This window comes from Scaptodrosophila lebanonensis, unplaced genomic scaffold, assembly GCF_003285725.1.
Source record: "Scaptodrosophila lebanonensis strain 11010-0011.00,11010-0021.00 unplaced genomic scaffold, SlebRS2 tig00000001-arrow-pilon, whole genome shotgun sequence".
Taxonomy (NCBI): Eukaryota; Metazoa; Arthropoda; class Insecta; order Diptera; family Drosophilidae; genus Scaptodrosophila; species Scaptodrosophila lebanonensis.
In genome coordinates, this window is record NW_022060529.1 from 29,943,158 (window position 1) to 29,963,768 (window position 20,611).

Below are 20,611 nucleotides of genomic sequence, written 5' to 3' on the forward strand. Positions count from 1 at the left end.
CTTTGCTATTTGAGAAACTAACTCTTTAGAAACTTGTAGTGCGCTTGCCTCACGTAGTAGAAAAGATTTTTAAATTTTTATATAAGCCCAGAAGTAGGCAAAAGAGGTTTTTTGTTCCCTTCTGTTTTATGCTTGTTCCTAGTTAGTAGGAGTTATCGCCCTCTAGTGCATAAAGAAAGTGGAAAATGGTGTCATCAAACAACACTTTTGTCTTGACACTCGCTATCGCCGGACGGAAGAAAGGAGTAATTCCCGCGAACGGAGGTTACCTTTCTTTGTAGCAGATCATGCTCTTCATTTTTGGTTTCGACCCCTGAAGTTAATAGTTGTGCGCGCTTAGCTCGATATTCGTACATTAAAAGTAAAAGTGTGATTACCGATGCCCAGAAATAAAACTTTTCGTTCGGCCGTTGTTACGACAGATCTGGCATCGCTTTAAGATGTCATCGATAATAAGTAAAACCGATAATGGAAAGTAGGGACTGGAAGCGGCTAGCGCTACCATAACCAAGAAACCACCTTGGCTTGTGCTTTTTAATTCTGCAGCGAGAGGAAGCGGACTAAAAGTAAGAACAGGCACTAGATCATAAGCATATTGTAATTTTGTAATTCCGTAGGAATTTAAAGTGTCGCCCAGGCAACTCGCCCGAACGACCAGGCAATTGTCGCACATCCATCAACTCTACTTGAGAGCTTTGTAAATAAATATTCGCCTACATCAACACCAAAGGTAGTTCTCTAATCTGGGCGGCGCTGGGAAAACTCGAACTGCCGTAACATTTCTTTAAATTCTTTTATACAAGAATTGCCGTGATGCTGTCTCCGCATGATCGTGGGCTTAGTAGCGCCAGAAGGGCATTGTTCAGCTGTGCTGTGTGTTCATCCGCAGACAGCAATAATATGGTTAACTGCAATGGCAGTGACTGTATGAAGAAATGCCACGTGCACTGCGCTACAGATATGGAGCCTAGCAGCGGATGGCGCTGCGAAAGATGTAAGAAATTGCCTAAGGGAATATCGCTTGAGGCGCAATATGGCGGCGAATTGGAGACATCAGCGCATAATGAGAGGACACATACGGTAGCAGAAAGGGAAAAGCAAACACAGGAGAATCTTAAGTCATCCACGAATAGCAACGGGGGTCATGCAGTGCCCGGCGTATGTATCAGTGAAACACGTTCACGATGCTCATCCACTTCATCAGAGGCAGTGGAGCGCCTGCAGGTAGAGATACGGTCGTTGGATGAAGAGGAACATATCCTGCAACGACGGCAGATTGTGATCGAGAAGCGAAGGGAGCTTCTCGCTCAGCTGCCGAACCATTGTAGTACGCGAACGGAGCGTACCAATGAGAGTGAAGTGACTCGCGCACCCGTGGCTGTCGCCGCGCATCCGAGGGCGTCAAGCACACATGCGGTCACAGAGAATGTAACACGCGGTTTCGTCAGTATGCAGCCTATGAATGTACAGTCAGTTGACGTAGAGGAAAGGCATACGGACCGCCAAAGAACAGATCGAAACACGCGACAAGCGTTGGGACACGAGGGCCACATAAATGGTGGCGTGAGTCCAAGCTTGCAAAAACATTATGAAAATTCAAGATTTCGCCTCGCGCCAGAGCAGCTGGCAGCGCGAAAAGGAGGCATAGCAGGATTGCCAAAGTTTACGGGAAAGCCAGAAGAGTGGTCGTTGTTTTTGGCAACATATGAGCAGACAACGGATCTGTGCGGATTCTCAGATGCGGAGAATCTTATGAGGCTGAGGCATGCTTTAGATGGCCCAGCGAGAAACGCAGTGAAAACTCTTATGCTAGATGCGCAATGTGTACCTCAAATAATCCCTACTTTGAAAATGAGTTTTGGGCGTCCAGAGATTATCAGGTGATGCGAGCAAAGTTGGAAGAATTTGGGCCTCTTCGGGATGACAGACTCGATGGAATTGTTGATTTCTCGATTGAGGTGCAGAACGTATGGGAGCTACAGGATTGGTACGTCATTTGAGTAATCCCGACTTAGAACAGGAACTGGTGTCTAAGTTACCGTGCATGCTGCAGACGATGTGGGGAATGCATAAGATGACGCTCAGCGATTCTACATTGGCCGATTTCAGCGATTGGTTGTTTCAAGTAGCCCAGGGGAGCAAGTTGTGTGATGATTCCAAGCTTGCAAAATAAAGGCCGTAGACGTGGAGTTGTGTACACGCATCATGAAGACAATGAAGGCGGGGACTGCAGGGTCTGCAATGGCAAATGTGCATCGGTAGCAGACTGTGTAGACTTCAGGGAAATGTCTCAAAGAGTGCGCTGGAATACCACGAAGGCATTAAGACTCTGCTGGAGGTGTCTTGGGACTCATAGGCGGCTGGATTGCAATGTGAAAGTAGCTTGCGGAGTAGATGGGTGCCAGGAGATGCATCATCAGTTGCTGCATAGAACGGTTACCGTACCGGTGAGTGGCAACTGCAATGCTCATAATCAGAGTATCGTTTCAGTCTTCTTCAAAGTTCTGCCAGTCGTCCTCTATGCAAATGGCAACGAGGTCAATACGTATGCGTTTATTGACGACGGGTCCTCCATCACTTTAATGGAAGAAAAGTTACTTCAGGAACTTGGGGTGAGAGGTCAGCCACAGCCATTATGCATGCGATGGACAGCCGGCATGCATCGTTACGAGAACGAATCAGTAATGTTAAATTTACGAGTGTCCGGAATTGGCGGTACCAAAAAACACATTTTACGAGATGTGCATACAGTAAAGAAGTTGGGTCTTCCGACGCAGTCGTTTAATGCAAAGGAGATGCAGAAGTATAAGCATCTGAAGAAATTACCACTAGCGAGCTACAACAACGCGGAGCCTCGCTTGCTGATCGGTCTGAATAATTGCACACTAGGCCGTGCATTCAGAACGCATGAAGGCGCTACGACAGCGCCCATAGCAGAGAAGACACGATTGTGCTGGACAGTCAAAGGAGGCAGCCCAAAACTGCAGATGACGGAAACGGCGTACACATATCACACTTTCCATGTATGTGTCTGCGAGAAGGAACTAAATGAACTACTAAAGCAGCATATCTGGAATGAGCAAAAAGATATCGGGTACTCAAAAGCAGACAAGATGATATCCGAAGATGACAAGTTGGCTCTGGAGCAGTTAGAGAGTAACACAAGGCGCATCGGAGAGAGATTCGAAACGGGATTGTTGTGGAGATACAACAATATTGTGCCTTCAGACAGCTTTAAAATGGCGTTAAAGAGAGCGCAGTGTCTGGAGGAAAGGTTAAGGCGGCAACCACTAATGGCTGTCAAAATGAGAGAAAAGATCAACGAGTACGTAACAAAGGGCAATGCAAAACGTTTGACGCTAGAGGAGGCGTCTGAGCAGCCAAATTGGTTCCTGCCGATTTTCCCTGTGTGTAAAATAAATAAGCCAGACAAATTGCGCATAGTATGGGATGCGGCAGCGAAGAAGGACAACGTGTCACTCAATTCAATGCTATTAAAAGGGCCGGACCAGATGGCACAGTTGGTGCCTATTTTACGAAGGTTCAGAGAGAAGGCCATAGCAATTGGAGGTGACATAGCGGAGATGTTTCATCAGGTGAGAATGCGTCTTGATGATCAAAAGTTTCAACGATTCCTGTTCATAGATCCTCAAACACAAAATTTGGAGGCGTATGCCATGGAGGTGATGACATTTGGTGCCTCCTGTTCACCGAGCAGCGCCCAGTTTGTGAAGAACAAGAATGCACGAGAGTTTGAGCGGCAATATCCACGAGCGGTCAAATGTATTTTGGAGAACCACTACGTTGATGATATGCTAGATAGTGTCGACACCGAAGCGGAAGCCATCAAGTTGGCGCAAGAAGTTCGATATATCCACTCTCGTGCGGGATTCCGTATACGCAATTGGGTATCAAACTCATTGAAGGTTCGTTTTGTGCTGGAGCGTACAGAGGATACAACCAAAGAGATATGCTTTAATGACAAAGCAGGAACATTAACGGAAAAGGTACTTGGCATGTGGTGGGACACTCAAGCAGACACGCTTGGCTTTCGGTTGTCGAAGCGGCACCAAAATAGCAAGCTGCTAAACGGTTGTCAACGCCCTACATAACGAGAGTTCCTGAGCATTCTAATGTGCATGTATGATCCTCTGGGGCTCATATCCTTCTATGTGATGTACGCCAGAATAACATTTCAAGAAGTCTGGCGATCAGGTTGCGACTGGGATGCAACAATAGAAGAAGCAGAATGGAAAAAATGGCAGCGTTGGGTCCAACAAATACCAGGCGTTGAGAAGATGAAAATACCGAGGTGCTACACAACGTCTTGTCCACTGAAAGATTCAGAAGTGGAAATGCATATGTTTGTAGATGCGAGCGAAAATGGTTACGCTGCGGTATGCTACATGTTGCAGAGAGGAGCAGAGGGCACGTTCTGTTGTTTGGTGGGCAGCAAGGCAAAAGTGGCGCCACTAAAACAGATGTCAGTGCCAAGGCTTGAGTTGCAGGCCGCAACAATCGGAGCACGTTACGCACAGGTAATCGAATCAACAATCAACACGAAGTTTACCAGACGAGTATTCTGGGTAGACTCTAGCACGGTGCTATCGTGGCTACGATCGGATCACAGGCGGTACCGTCAGTTCGTTAGATTTCGGGTAAGTGAGATATTAGATCTAACCGAAATATCCGAATGGCGCTGGGTCCCGAGCAATGAAAACGTAGCCGATGAAGCCACTAAGTGGCAGAAGACACCGGATTTTTCGAGCAGCAGCCGATGGCTGAATGGGCCAGCATTCCTAAGACAGGGGCCACAGGAATGGCCTACGGAACCTGCCATAAAATGAGAAACCACAAGTGAAGAACTGCGCGCACAATATGTGGGAGTGTGCGAGGATGCCGATTATGTGTCGAGTGGCAATGGCCTGATCGACATTACTCGGTTTTCAAGGTGGCGACGGTTAATGAGAAGTGTTGCAATGGTAATATTTGCAGCACGAAAATGGAGATATGCGGCTCTGACAAAAGGCAAACGTACAGAGTTGCTGACACAAGAAGACCAAGAAGCCGCAGAATGCTTATTGTGGGTCTTTGCACAAAATGAATACTACAGCAGTGAGAAGGCAGCACTCAAGAAGGGTCACCGTATAGATAGAAAGGACGAGTAAAGCTGTATGGAGGAACTAATCCTTTAGTATTGCCGAAAGAAAGCCGTATCACCATGCTGATTGTGTACGATGTACATGCGAGGTTCCATCACGCTAATCACGAGACGGTTGTGAATGAGATGAGACAGCAGTTCTGGGTACCACGCATCAGGGCGGTGGTGAGAAGGGTTCGAAATTCATGCCAGAAATGTAAAAATCGACGTGCCAAGCCCTGGCCACCACAAATGGCGTGTTTACCGAGTCCGAGGCTGGCGGCTTATCAACCACCATTCACATGCACTGGCGTGGATTATTTTGGACCGCTTCTCGTGACGGTCAAGAGAAGCACCGAGAAACGATACGGCGTGCTATTTACATATCTGACTACGAGAGCAATCCATCTTGAAGTAGCGTATTCACTAACTACAGATTCTTGTATTCTAGCTATTCGCAACTTCACCATGGTCCGTGGACAGCCAAGGGAGCTGTGAAGTGACAATGCTATGAATTTTCAAGGCGCTAATACCGAACTCCAACAGGTAATGGAGACGCTTGACGCAGGGAAGATAGCAGAAAAATTCACTGGGCCCAGAATGAAATGGAAGTTCCTACCGCCTGCTTCGCCACATATGGGTGGCACATGGGAGCGATTGGTGCGTTCCGTGAAACGCACGCTATATTCTATACTGACCAGTAGACGCCCTTCCGATGAACTATTGCAGGCAGCACTTATGGAAGTGCAGATGATAGTGCACTCACGGCCACTAACATACATACCAGTGGATGACGAAAACGAGGAGGCGCTTACGCCTAACCACTTCCTGCTAGGAAGTTCCAATGGGCAGAAGCCAGAAGTACAAACGCAACCTGAAGGTATACTCATGAAGAACAACTGACTTACAGTGCAGCAAATGGCAGATGAATTTTGGCGAAGATGGCTGCGCGAGTATCTACCTGACCTGACTAGACGAAGCAAATGGTACGAGAAGGTCAAGCCAATAGAGGTGGATGATATTGTGTATATTTGCGATCCCGACAGCCCAAGGGCTCACTGGCCGAAAGGAAAAGTAATTGCAGTGAAGCGCAGCGCAGACGGGCAAGTACGAAGTGCCACAATAAAAACGGCCAACGGCATTTATGTGAGGCCAGCTGCAAAGCTCGCAGTTCTGTCTATTGGAGTTGATAAGGTAGATCCCGACTAGAATATACCGGGGGGGAGTGTTACGACAGATCTGGCATCGCTTTAAGATGTCATCGATAATAAGTAAAACCGATAATGGAAAGTAGGGACTGGAAGCGGCTAGCGCTACCATAACCAAGAAACCACCTTGGCTTGTGCTTTTTAATTCTGCAGCGAGAGGAAGCGGACTAAAAGTAAGAACAGGCACTAGATCATAAGCATATTGTAATTTTGTAATTCCGTAGGAATTTAAAGTGTCGCCCAGGCAACTCGCCCGAACGACCAGGCAATTGTCGCACATCCATCAACTCTACTTGAGAGCTTTGTAAATAAATATTCGCCTACATCAACACCAAAGGTAGTTCTCTAATCTGGGCGGCGCTGGGAAAACTCGAACTGCCGTAACATTTCTTTAAATTCTTTTATACAAGAATTGCCGTGATGCTGTCTCCGCATGATCGTGGGCTTAGTAGCGCCAGAAGGGCATTGTTCAGCTGTGCTGTGTGTTCATCCGCAGACAGCAATAATATGGTTAACTGCAATGGCAGTGACTGTATGAAGAAATGCCACGTGCACTGCGCTACAGATATGGAGCCTAGCAGCGGATGGCGCTGCGAAAGATGTAAGAAATTGCCTAAGGGAATATCGCTTGAGGCGCAATATGGCGGCGAATTGGAGACATCAGCGCATAATGAGAGGACACATACGGTAGCAGAAAGGGAAAAGCAAACACAGGAGAATCTTAAGTCATCCACGAATAGCAACGGGGGTCATGCAGTGCCCGGCGTATGTATCAGTGAAACACGTTCACGATGCTCATCCACTTCATCAGAGGCAGTGGAGCGCCTGCAGGTAGAGATACGGTCGTTGGATGAAGAGGAACATATCCTGCAACGACGGCAGATTGTGATCGAGAAGCGAAGGGAGCTTCTCGCTCAGCTGCCGAACCATTGTAGTACGCGAACGGAGCGTACCAATGAGAGTGAAGTGACTCGCGCACCCGTGGCTGTCGCCGCGCATCCGAGGGCGTCAAGCACACATGCGGTCACAGAGAATGTAACACGCGGTTTCGTCAGTATGCAGCCTATGAATGTACAGTCAGTTGACGTAGAGGAAAGGCATACGGACCGCCAAAGAACAGATCGAAACACGCGACAAGCGTTGGGAAACGAGGGCCACATAAATGGTGGCGTGAGTCCAAGCTTGCAAAAACATTATGAAAATTCAAGATTTCGCCTCGCGCCAGAGCAGCTGGCAGCGCGAAAAGGAGGCATAGCAGGATTGCCAAAGTTTACGGGAAAGCCAGAAGAGTGGTCGTTGTTTTTGGCAACATATGAGCAGACAACGGATCTGTGCGGATTCTCAGATGCGGAGAATCTTATGAGGCTGAGGCATGCTTTAGATGGCCCAGCGAGAAACGCAGTGAAAACTCTTATGCTAGATGCGCAATGTGTACCTCAAATAATCCCTACTTTGAAAATGAGTTTTGGGCGTCCAGAGATTATCAGGTGATGCGAGCAAAGTTGGAAGAATTTGGGCCTCTTCGGGATGACAGACTCGATGGAATTGTTGATTTCTCGATTGAGGTGCAGAACGTATGGGAGCTACAGGATTGGTACGTCATTTGAGTAATCCCGACTTAGAACAGGAACTGGTGTCTAAGTTACCGTGCATGCTGCAGACGATGTGGGGAATGCATAAGATGACGCTCAGCGATTCTACATTGGCCGATTTCAGCGATTGGTTGTTTCAAGTAGCCCAGGGGAGCAAGTTGTGTGATGATTCCAAGCTTGCAAAATAAAGGCCGTAGACGTGGAGTTGTGTACACGCATCATGAAGACAATGAAGGCGGGGACTGCAGGGTCTGCAATGGCAAATGTGCATCGGTAGCAGACTGTGTAGACTTCAGGGAAATGTCTCAAAGAGTGCGCTGGAATACCACGAAGGCATTAAGACTCTGCTGGAGGTGTCTTGGGACTCATAGGCGGCTGGATTGCAATGTGAAAGTAGCTTGCGGAGTAGATGGGTGCCAGGAGATGCATCATCAGTTGCTGCATAGAACGGTTACCGTACCGGTGAGTGGCAACTGCAATGCTCATAATCAGAGTATCGTTTCAGTCTTCTTCAAAGTTCTGCCAGTCGTCCTCTATGCAAATGGCAACGAGGTCAATACGTATGCGTTTATTGACGACGGGTCCTCCATCACTTTAATGGAAGAAAAGTTACTTCAGGAACTTGGGGTGAGAGGTCAGCCACAGCCATTATGCATGCGATGGACAGCCGGCATGCATCGTTACGAGAACGAATCAGTAATGTTAAATTTACGAGTGTCCGGAATTGGCGGTACCAAAAAACACATTTTACGAGATGTGCATACAGTAAAGAAGTTGGGTCTTCCGACGCAGTCGTTTAATGCAAAGGAGATGCAGAAGTATAAGCATCTGAAGAAATTACCACTAGCGAGCTACAACAACGCGGAGCCTCGCTTGCTGATCGGTCTGAATAATTGCACACTAGGCCGTGCATTCAGAACGCATGAAGGCGCTACGACAGCGCCCATAGCAGAGAAGACACGATTGTGCTGGACAGTCAAAGGAGGCAGCCCAAAACTGCAGATGACGGAAACGGCGTACACATATCACACTTTCCATGTATGTGTCTGCGAGAAGGAACTAAATGAACTACTAAAGCAGCATATCTGGAATGAGCAAAAAGATATCGGGTACTCAAAAGCAGACAAGATGATATCCGAAGATGACAAGTTGGCTCTGGAGCAGTTAGAGAGTAACACAAGGCGCATCGGAGAGAGATTCGAAACGGGATTGTTGTGGAGATACAACAATATTGTGCCTTCAGACAGCTTTAAAATGGCGTTAAAGAGAGCGCAGTGTCTGGAGGAAAGGTTAAGGCGGCAACCACTAATGGCTGTCAAAATGAGAGAAAAGATCAACGAGTACGTAACAAAGGGCAATGCAAAACGTTTGACGCTAGAGGAGGCGTCTGAGCAGCCAAATTGGTTCCTGCCGATTTTCCCTGTGTGTAAAATAAATAAGCCAGACAAATTGCGCATAGTATGGGATGCGGCAGCGAAGAAGGACAACGTGTCACTCAATTCAATGCTATTAAAAGGGCCGGACCAGATGGCACAGTTGGTGCCTATTTTACGAAGGTTCAGAGAGAAGGCCATAGCAATTGGAGGTGACATAGCGGAGATGTTTCATCAGGTGAGAATGCGTCTTGATGATCAAAAGTTTCAACGATTCCTGTTCATAGATCCTCAAACACAAAATTTGGAGGCGTATGCCATGGAGGTGATGACATTTGGTGCCTCCTGTTCACCGAGCAGCGCCCAGTTTGTGAAGAACAAGAATGCACGAGAGTTTGAGCGGCAATATCCACGAGCGGTCAAATGTATTTTGGAGAACCACTACGTTGATGATATGCTAGATAGTGTCGACACCGAAGCGGAAGCCATCAAGTTGGCGCAAGAAGTTCGATATATCCACTCTCGTGCGGGATTCCGTATACGCAATTGGGTATCAAACTCATTGAAGGTTCGTTTTGTGCTGGAGCGTACAGAGGATACAACCAAAGAGATATGCTTTAATGACAAAGCAGGAACATTAACGGAAAAGGTACTTGGCATGTGGTGGGACACTCAAGCAGACACGCTTGGCTTTCGGTTGTCGAAGCGGCACCAAAATAGCAAGCTGCTAAACGGTTGTCAACGCCCTACATAACGAGAGTTCCTGAGCATTCTAATGTGCATGTATGATCCTCTGGGGCTCATATCCTTCTATGTGATGTACGCCAGAATAACATTTCAAGAAGTCTGGCGATCAGGTTGCGACTGGGATGCAACAATAGAAGAAGCAGAATGGAAAAAATGGCAGCGTTGGGTCCAACAAATACCAGGCGTTGAGAAGATGAAAATACCGAGGTGCTACACAACGTCTTGTCCACTGAAAGATTCAGAAGTGGAAATGCATATGTTTGTAGATGCGAGCGAAAATGGTTACGCTGCGGTATGCTACATGTTGCAGAGAGGAGCAGAGGGCACGTTCTGTTGTTTGGTGGGCAGCAAGGCAAAAGTGGCGCCACTAAAACAGATGTCAGTGCCAAGGCTTGAGTTGCAGGCCGCAACAATCGGAGCACGTTACGCACAGGTAATCGAATCAACAATCAACACGAAGTTTACCAGACGAGTATTCTGGGTAGACTCTAGCACGGTGCTATCGTGGCTACGATCGGATCACAGGCGGTACCGTCAGTTCGTTAGATTTCGGGTAAGTGAGATATTAGATCTAACCGAAATATCCGAATGGCGCTGGGTCCCGAGCAATGAAAACGTAGCCGATGAAGCCACTAAGTGGCAGAAGACACCGGATTTTTCGAGCAGCAGCCGATGGCTGAATGGGCCAGCATTCCTAAGACAGGGGCCACAGGAATGGCCTACGGAACCTGCCATAAAATGAGAAACCACAAGTGAAGAACTGCGCGCACAATATGTGGGAGTGTGCGAGGATGCCGATTATGTGTCGAGTGGCAATGGCCTGATCGACATTACTCGGTTTTCAAGGTGGCGACGGTTAATGAGAAGTGTTGCAATGGTAATATTTGCAGCACGAAAATGGAGATATGCGGCTCTGACAAAAGGCAAACGTACAGAGTTGCTGACACAAGAAGACCAAGAAGCCGCAGAATGCTTATTGTGGGTCTTTGCACAAAATGAATACTACAGCAGTGAGAAGGCAGCACTCAAGAAGGGTCACCGTATAGATAGAAAGGACGAGTAAAGCTGTATGGAGGAACTAATCCTTTAGTATTGCCGAAAGAAAGCCGTATCACCATGCTGATTGTGTACGATGTACATGCGAGGTTCCATCACGCTAATCACGAGACGGTTGTGAATGAGATGAGACAGCAGTTCTGGGTACCACGCATCAGGGCGGTGGTGAGAAGGGTTCGAAATTCATGCCAGAAATGTAAAAATCGACGTGCCAAGCCCTGGCCACCACAAATGGCGTGTTTACCGAGTCCGAGGCTGGCGGCTTATCAACCACCATTCACATGCACTGGCGTGGATTATTTTGGACCGCTTCTCGTGACGGTCAAGAGAAGCACCGAGAAACGATACGGCGTGCTATTTACATATCTGACTACGAGAGCAATCCATCTTGAAGTAGCGTATTCACTAACTACAGATTCTTGTATTCTAGCTATTCGCAACTTCACCATGGTCCGTGGACAGCCAAGGGAGCTGTGAAGTGACAATGCTATGAATTTTCAAGGCGCTAATACCGAACTCCAACAGGTAATGGAGACGCTTGACGCAGGGAAGATAGCAGAAAAATTCACTGGGCCCAGAATGAAATGGAAGTTCCTACCGCCTGCTTCGCCACATATGGGTGGCACATGGGAGCGATTGGTGCGTTCCGTGAAACGCACGCTATATTCTATACTGACCAGTAGACGCCCTTCCGATGAACTATTGCAGGCAGCACTTATGGAAGTGCAGATGATAGTGCACTCACGGCCACTAACATACATACCAGTGGATGACGAAAACGAGGAGGCGCTTACGCCTAACCACTTCCTGCTAGGAAGTTCCAATGGGCAGAAGCCAGAAGTACAAACGCAACCTGAAGGTATACTCATGAAGAACAACTGACTTACAGTGCAGCAAATGGCAGATGAATTTTGGCGAAGATGGCTGCGCGAGTATCTACCTGACCTGACTAGACGAAGCAAATGGTACGAGAAGGTCAAGCCAATAGAGGTGGATGATATTGTGTATATTTGCGATCCCGACAGCCCAAGGGCTCACTGGCCGAAAGGAAAAGTAATTGCAGTGAAGCGCAGCGCAGACGGGCAAGTACGAAGTGCCACAATAAAAACGGCTAACGGCATTTATGTGAGGCCAGCTGCAAAGCTCGCAGTTCTGTCTATTGGAGTTGATAAGGTAGATCCCGACTAGAATATACCGGGGGGGAGTGTTACGACAGATCTGGCATCGCTTTAAGATGTCATCGATAATAAGTAAAACCGATAATGGAAAGTAAGGACTGGAAGCGGCTAGCGCTACCATAACCAAGAAACCACCTTGGCTTGTGCTTTTTAATTCTGCAGCGAGAGGAAGCGGACTAAAAGTAAGAACAGGCACTAGATCATAAGCATATTGTAATTTTGTAATTCCGTAGGAATTTAAAGTGTCGCCCAGGCAACTCGCCCGAACGACCAGGCAATTGTCGCACATCCATCAACTCTACTTGAGAGCTTTGTAAATAAGTATTCGCCTACATCAACACCAAAGGTAGTTCGCTAATCTGGGCGGCGCTGGGAAAACTCGAACTGCCGTAACATTTCTTTAAATTCTTTTATACAAGAATTGCCGTGATGCTGTCTCCGCATGATCGTGGGCTTAGTAGCGCCAGAAGGGCATTGTTCAGCTGTGCTGTGTGTTCATCCGCAGACAGCAATAATATGGTTAACTGCAATGGCAGTGACTGTATGAAGAAATGCCACGTGCACTGCGCTACAGATATGGAGCCTAGCAGCGGATGGCGCTGCGAAAGATGTAAGAAATTGCCTAAGGGAATATCGCTTGAGGCGCAATATGGCGGCGAATTGGAGACATCAGCGCATAATGAGAGGACACATACGGTAGCAGAAAGGGAAAAGCAAACACAGGAGAATCTTAAGTCATCCACGAATAGCAACGGGGGTCATGCAGTGCCCGGCGTATGTATCAGTGAAACACGTTCACGATGCTCATCCACTTCATCAAAGGCAGTGGAGCGCCTGCAGGTAGAGATACGGTCGTTGGATGAAGAGGAACATATCCTGCAACGACGGCAGATTGTGATCGAGAAGCGAAGGGAGCTTCTCGCTCAGCTGCCGAACCATTGTAGTACGCGAACGGAGCGTACCAATGAGAGTGAAGTGACTCGCGCACCCGTGGCTGTCGCCGCGCATCCGAGGGCGTCAAGCACACATGCGGTCACAGAGAATGTAACACGCGGTTTCGTCAGTATGCAGCCTATGAATGTACAGTCAGTTGACGTAGAGGAAAGGCATACGGACCGCCAAAGAACAGATCGAAACACGCGACAAGCGTTGGGACACGAGGGCCACATAAATGGTGGCGTGAGTCCAAGCTTGCAAAAACATTATGAAAATTCAAGATTTCGCCTCGCGCCAGAGCAGCTGGCAGCGCGAAAAGGAGGCATAGCAGGATTGCCAAAGTTTACGGGAAAGCCAGAAGAGTGGTCGTTGTTTTTGGCAACATATGAGCAGACAACGGATCTGTGCGGATTCTCAGATGCGGAGAATCTTATGAGGCTGAGGCATGCTTTAGATGGCCCAGCGAGAAACGCAGTGAAAACTCTTATGCTAGATGCGCAATGTGTACCTCAAATAATCCCTACTTTGAAAATGAGATTTGGGCGTCCAGAGATTATCAGGTGATGCGAGCAAAGTTGGAAGAATTTGGGCCTCTTCGGGATGACAGACTCGATGGAATTGTTGATTTCTCGATTGAGGTGCAGAACGTATGGGAGCTACAGGATTGGTACGTCATTTGAGTAATCCCGACTTAGAACAGGAACTGGTGTCTAAGTTACCGTGCATGCTGCAGACGATGTGGGGAATGCATAAGATGACGCTCAGCGATTCTACATTGGCCGATTTCAGCGATTGGTTGTTTCAAGTAGCCCAGGGAGCAAGTTGTGTGATGATTCCAAGCTTGCAAAATAAAGGCCGTAGACGTGGAGTTGTGTACACGCATCATGAAGACAATGAAGGCGGGGACTGCAGGGTCTGCAATGGCAAATGTGCATCGGTAGCAGACTGTGTAGCCTTCAGGGAAATGTCTCAAAGAGTGCGCTGGAATACCACGAAGGCATTAAGACTCTGCTGGAGGTGTCTTGGGACTCATAGGCGGCTGGATTGCAATGTGAAAGTAGCTTGCGGAGTAGATGGGTGCCAGGAGATGCATCATCAGTTGCTGCATAGAACGGTTACCGTACCGGTGAGTGGCAACTGCAATGCTCATAATCAGAGTATCGTTTCAGTCTTCTTCAAAGTTCTGCCAGTCGTCCTCTATGCAAATGGCAACGAGGTCAATACGTATGCGTTTATTGACGACGGGTCCTCCATCACTTTAATGGAAGAAAAGTTACTTAAGGAACTTGGGGTGAGAGGTCAGCCACAGCCATTATGCATGCGATGGACAGCCGGCATGCATCGTTACGAGAACGAATCAGTAATGTTAAATTTACGAGTGTCCGGAATTGGCGGTACCAAAAAACACATTTTACGAGATGTGCATACAGTAAAGAAGTTGGGTCTTCCGACGCAGTCGTTTAATGCAAAGGAGATGCAGAAGTATAAGCATCTGAAGAAATTACCACTAGCGAGCTACAACAACGCGGAGCCTCGCTTGCTGATCGGTCTGAATAATTGCACACTAGGCCGTGCATTCAGAACGCATGAAGGCGCTACGACAGCGCCCATAGCAGAGAAGACACGATTGTGCTGGACAGTCAAAGGAGGCAGCCCAAAACTGCAGATGACGGAAACGGCGTACACATATCACACTTTCCATGTATGTGTCTGCGAGAAGGAACTAAATGAACTACTAAAGCAGCATATCTGGAATGAGCAAAAAGATATCGGGTACTCAAAAGCAGACAAGATGATATCCGAAGATGACAAGTTGGCTCTGGAGCAGTTAGAGAGTAACACAAGGCGCATCGGAGAGAGATTCGAAACGGGATTGTTGTGGAGATACAACAATATTGTGCCTTCAAAATGAGAGAAAAGATCAACGAGTACGTAACAAAGGGCTATGCAAAACGTTTGACGCTAGAGGAGGCGTCTGAGCAGCCAAATTGGTTCCTGCCGATTTTCCCTGTGTGTAAAATAAATAAGCCAGACAAATTGCGCATAGTATGGGATGCGGCAGCGAAGAAGGACAACGTGTCACTCAATTCAATGATATTAAAAGGGCCGGACCAGATGGCACAGTTGGTGCCTATTTTACGAAGGTTCAGAGAGAAGGCCATAGCAATTGGAGGTGACATAGCGGAGATGTTTCATCAGGTGAGAATGCGTCTTGATGATCAAAAGTTTCAACGATTCCTGTTCATAGATCCTCAAACACAAAATTTGGAGGCGTATGCCATGGAGGTGATGACATTTGGTGCCTCCTGTTCACCGAGCAGCGCCCAGTTTGTGAAGAACAAGAATGCACGAGAGTTTGAGCGGCAATATCCACGAGCGGTCAAATGTATTTTGGAGAACCACTACGTTGATGATATGCTAGATAGTGTCGACACCGAAGCGGAAGCCATCAAGTTGGCGCAAGAAGTTCGATATATCCACTCTCGTGCGGGATTCCGTATACGCAATTGGGTATCAAACTCATTGAAGGTTCGTTTTGTGCTGGAGCGTACAGAGGATACAACCAAAGAGATATGCTTTAATGACAAAGCAGGAACATTAACGGAAAAGGTACTTGGCATGTGGTGGGACACTCAAGCAGACACGCTTGGCTTTCGGTTGTCGAAGCGGCACCAAAATAGCAAGCTGCTAAACGGTTGTCAACGCCCTACATAACGAGAGTTCCTGAGCATTCTAATGTGCATGTATGATCCTCTGGGGCTCATATCCTTCTATGTGATGTACGCCAGAATAACATTTCAAGAAGTCTGGCGATCAGGTTGCGACTGGGATGCAACAATAGAAGAAGCAGAATGGAAAAAATGGCAGCGTTGGGTCCAACAAATACCAGGCGTTGAGAAGATGAAAATACCGAGGTGCTACACAACGTCTTGTCCACTGAAAGATTCAGAAGTGGAAATGCATATGTTTGTAGATGCGAGCGAAAATGGTTACGCTGCGGTATGCTACATGTTGCAGAGAGGAGCAGAGGGCACGTTCTGTTGTTTGGTGGGCAGCAAGGCAAAAGTGGCGCCACTAAAACAGATGTCAGTGCCAAGGCTTGAGTTGCAGGCCGCAACAATCGGAGCACGTTACGCACAGGTAATCGAATCAACAATCAACACGAAGTTTACCAGACGAGTATTCTGGGTAGACTCTAGCACGGTGCTATCGTGGCTACGATCGGATCACAGGCGGTACCGTCAGTTCGTTAGATTTCGGGTAAGTGAGATATTAGATCTAACCGAAATATCCGAATGGCGCTGGGTCCCGAGCAATGAAAACGTAGCCGATGAAGCCACTAAGTGGCAGAAGACACCGGATTTTTCGAGCAGCAGCCGATGGCTGAATGGGCCAGCATTCCTAAGACAGGGGCCACAGGAATGGCCTACGGAACCTGCCATAAAATGAGAAACCACAAGTGAAGAACTGCGCGCACAATATGTGGGAGTGTGCGAGGATGCCGATTATGTGTCGAGTGGCAATGGCCTGATCGACATTACTCGGTTTTCAAGGTGGCGACGGTTAATGAGAAGTGTTGCAATGGTAATATTTGCAGCACGAAAATGGAGATATGCGGCTCTGACAAAAGGCAAACGTACAGAGTTGCTGACACAAGAAGACCAAGAAGCCGCAGAATGCTTATTGTGGGTCTTTGCACAAAATGAATACTACAGCAGTGAGAAGGCAGCACTCAAGAAGGGTCACCGTATAGATAGAAAGGACGAGTAAAGCTGTATGGAGGAACTAATCCTTTAGTATTGCCGAAAGAAAGCCGTATCACCATGCTGATTGTGTACGATGTACATGCGAGGTTCCATCACGCTAATCACGAGACGGTTGTGAATGAGATGAGACAGCAGTTCTGGGTACCACGCATCAGGGCGGTGGTGAGAAGGGTTCGAAATTCATGCCAGAAATGTAAAAATCGACGTGCCAAGCCCTGGCCACCACAAATGGCGTGTTTACCGAGTCCGAGGCTGGCGGCTTATCAACCACCATTCACATGCACTGGCGTGGATTATTTTGGACCGCTTCTCGTGACGGTCAAGAGAAGCACCGAGAAACGATACGGCGTGCTATTTACATATCTGACTACGAGAGCAATCCATCTTGAAGTAGCGTATTCACTAACTACAGATTCTTGTATTCTAGCTATTCGCAACTTCACCATGGTCCGTGGACAGCCAAGGGAGCTGTGAAGTGACAATGCTATGAATTTTCAAGGCGCTAATACCGAACTCCAACAGGTAATGGAGACGCTTGACGCAGGGAAGATAGCAGAAAAATTCACTGGGCCCAGAATGAAATGGAAGTTCCTACCGCCTGCTTCGCCACATATGGGTGGCACATGGGAGCGATTGGTGCGTTCCGTGAAACGCACGCTATATTCTATACTGACCAGTAGACGCCCTTCCGATGAACTATTGCAGGCAGCACTTATGGAAGTGCAGATGATAGTGCACTCACGGCCACTAACATACATACCAGTGGATGACGAAAACGAGGAGGCGCTTACGCCTAACCACTTCCTGCTAGGAAGTTCCAATGGGCAGAAGCCAGAAGTACAAACGCAACCTGAAGGTATACTCATGAAGAACAACTGACTTACAGTGCAGCAAATGGCAGATGAATTTTGGCGAAGATGGCTGCGCGAGTATCTACCTGACCTGACTAGACGAAGCAAATGGTACGAGAAGGTCAAGCCAATAGAGGTGGATGATATTGTGTATATTTGCGATCCCGACAGCCCAAGGGCTCACTGGCCGAAAGGAAAAGTAATTGCAGTGAAGCGCAGCGCAGACGGGCAAGTACGAAGTGCCACAATAAAAACGGCTAACGGCATTTATGTGAGGCCAGCTGCAAAGCTCGCAGTTCTGTCTATTGGAGTTGATAAGGTAGATCCCGACTAGAATATACCGGGGGGGAGTGTTACGACAGATCTGGCATCGCTTTAAGATGTCATCGATAATAAGTAAAACCGATAATGGAAAGTAAGGACTGGAAGCGGCTAGCGCTACCATAACCAAGAAACCACCTTGGCTTGTGCTTTTTAATTCTGCAGCGAGAGGAAGCGGACTAAAAGTAAGAACAGGCACTAGATCATAAGCATATTGTAATTTTGTAATTCCGTAGGAATTTAAAGTGTCGCCCAGGCAACTCGCCCGAACGACCAGGCAATTGTCGCACATCCATCAACTCTACTTGAGAGCTTTGTAAATAAGTATTCGCCTACATCAACACCAAAGGTAGTTCGCTAATCTGGGCGGCGCTGGGAAAACTCGAACTGCCGTAACATTTCTTTAAATTCTTTTATACAAGAATTGCCGTGATGCTGTCTCCGCATGATCGTGGGCTTAGTAGCGCCAGAAGGGCATTGTTCAGCTGTGCTGTGTGTTCATCCGCAGACAGCAATAATATGGTTAACTGCAATGGCAGTGACTGTATGAAGAAATGCCACGTGCACTGCGCTACAGATATGGAGCCTAGCAGCGGATGGCGCTGCGAAAGATGTAAGAAATTGCCTAAGGGAATATCGCTTGAGGCGCAATATGGCGGCGAATTGGAGACATCAGCGCATAATGAGAGGACACATACGGTAGCAGAAAGGGAAAAGCAAACACAGGAGAATCTTAAGTCATCCACGAATAGCAACGGGGGTCATGCAGTGCCCGGCGTATGTATCAGTGAAACACGTTCACGATGCTCATCCACTTCATCAAAGGCAGTGGAGCGCCTGCAGGTAGAGATACGGTCGTTGGATGAAGAGGAACATATCCTGCAACGACGGCAGATTGTGATCGAGAAGCGAAGGGAGCTTCTCGCTCAGCTGCCGAACCATTGTAGTACGCGAACGGAGCGTACCAATGAGAGTGAAGTGACTCGCGCACCCGTGGCTGTCGCCGCGCATCCGAGGGCGTCAAGCACACATGCGGTCACAGAGAATGTAACACGCGGTTTCGTCAGTATGCAGCCTATGAATGTACAGTCAGTTGACGTAGAGGAAAGGCATACGGACCGCCAAAGAACAGATCGAAACACGCGACAAGCGTTGGGACACGAGGGCCACATAAATGGTGGCGTGAGTCCAAGCTTGCAAAAACATTATGAAAATTCAAGATTTCGCCTCGCGCCAGAGCAGCTGGCAGCGCGAAAAGGAGGCATAGCAGGATTGCCAAAGTTTACGGGAAAGCCAGAAGAGTGGTCGTTGTTTTTGGCAACATATGAGCAGACAACGGATCTGTGCGGATTCTCAGATGCGGAGAATCTTATGAGGCTGAGGCATGCTTTAGATGGCCCAGCGAGAAACGCAGTGAAAACTCTTATGCTAGATGCGCAATGTGTACCTCAAATAATCCCTACTTTGAAAATGAGTTTTGGGCGTCCAGAGATTATCAGGTGATGCGAGCAAAGTTGGAAGAATTTGGGCCTCTTCGGGATGACAGACTCGATGGAATTGTTGATTTCTCGATTGAGGTGCAGAACGTATGGGAGCTACAGGATTGGTACGTCATTTGAGTAATCCCGACTTAGAACAGGAACTGGTGTCTAAGTTACCGTGCATGCTGCAGACGATGTGGGGAATGCATAAGATGACGCTCAGCGATTCTACATTGGCCGATTTCAGCGATTGGTTGTTTCAAGTAGCCCAGGGAGCAAGTTGTGTGATGATTCCAAGCTTGCAAAATAAAGGCCGTAGACGTGGAGTTGTGTACACGCATCATGAAGACAATGAAGGCGGGGACTGCAGGGTCTGCAATGGCAAATGTGCATCGGTAGCAGACTGTGTAGCCTTCAGGGAAATGTCTCAAAGAGTGCGCTGGAATACCACGAAGGCATTAAGACTCTGCTGGAGGTGTCTTGGGACTCATAGGCGGCTGGATTGCAATGTGAAAGTAGCTTGCGGAGTAGATGGGTGCCAGGAGATGCATCATCAGTTGCTGCATAGAACGGTTACCGTACCGGTGAGTGGCAACTGCAATGCTCATAATCAGAGTATCGTTTCAGTCTTCTTCAAAGTTCTGCCAGTCGTCCTCTATGCAAATGGCAACGAGGTCAATACGTATGCGTTTATTGACGACGGGTCCTCCATCACTTTAATGGAAGAAAAGTTACTTCAGGAACTTGGGGTGAGAGGTCAGCCACAGCCATTATGCATGCGATGGACAGCCGGCATGCATCGTTACGAGAACGAATCAGTAATGTTAAATTTACGAGTGTCCGGAATTGGCGGTACCAAAAAACACATTTTACGAGATGTGCATACAGTAAAGAAGTTGGGTCTTCCGACGCAGTCGTTTAATGCAAAGGAGATGCAGAAGTATAAGCATCTGAAGAAATT

General features: G+C 47.7%; 3 protein-coding genes across 3 annotated transcripts; all 3 read left to right on the forward strand.

Annotated features, from left to right (window-relative positions):
• Positions 1–4,995: 4,995 nt before the first annotated feature.
• Positions 4,996–6,223, forward strand: LOC115634301. Its single transcript, XM_030531954.1, has 2 exons — positions 4,996–5,800; positions 5,870–6,223. Exons 1-2 carry the CDS (start codon positions 5,651–5,653, stop codon positions 6,041–6,043), a joined length of 324 nt encoding a protein of 107 aa, XP_030387814.1. The 5' UTR covers positions 4,996–5,650; the 3' UTR covers positions 6,044–6,223.
• A 5,296-nt stretch (positions 6,224–11,519) lies between these two features.
• Positions 11,520–12,267, forward strand: LOC115634478. The gene is made up of 2 exons (XM_030532209.1): positions 11,520–11,755; positions 11,825–12,267. The coding sequence occupies exons 1-2, from the start codon at positions 11,606–11,608 to the stop codon at positions 11,996–11,998; spliced, it is 324 nt and encodes a 107-aa protein (XP_030388069.1). The 5' UTR covers positions 11,520–11,605; the 3' UTR covers positions 11,999–12,267.
• A 5,130-nt stretch (positions 12,268–17,397) lies between these two features.
• Positions 17,398–18,145, forward strand: LOC115634490. Its single transcript, XM_030532247.1, has 2 exons — positions 17,398–17,633; positions 17,703–18,145. The coding sequence occupies exons 1-2, from the start codon at positions 17,484–17,486 to the stop codon at positions 17,874–17,876; spliced, it is 324 nt and encodes a 107-aa protein (XP_030388107.1). The 5' UTR covers positions 17,398–17,483; the 3' UTR covers positions 17,877–18,145.
• The last annotated feature ends 2,466 nt before the right edge of the window (positions 18,146–20,611 follow it).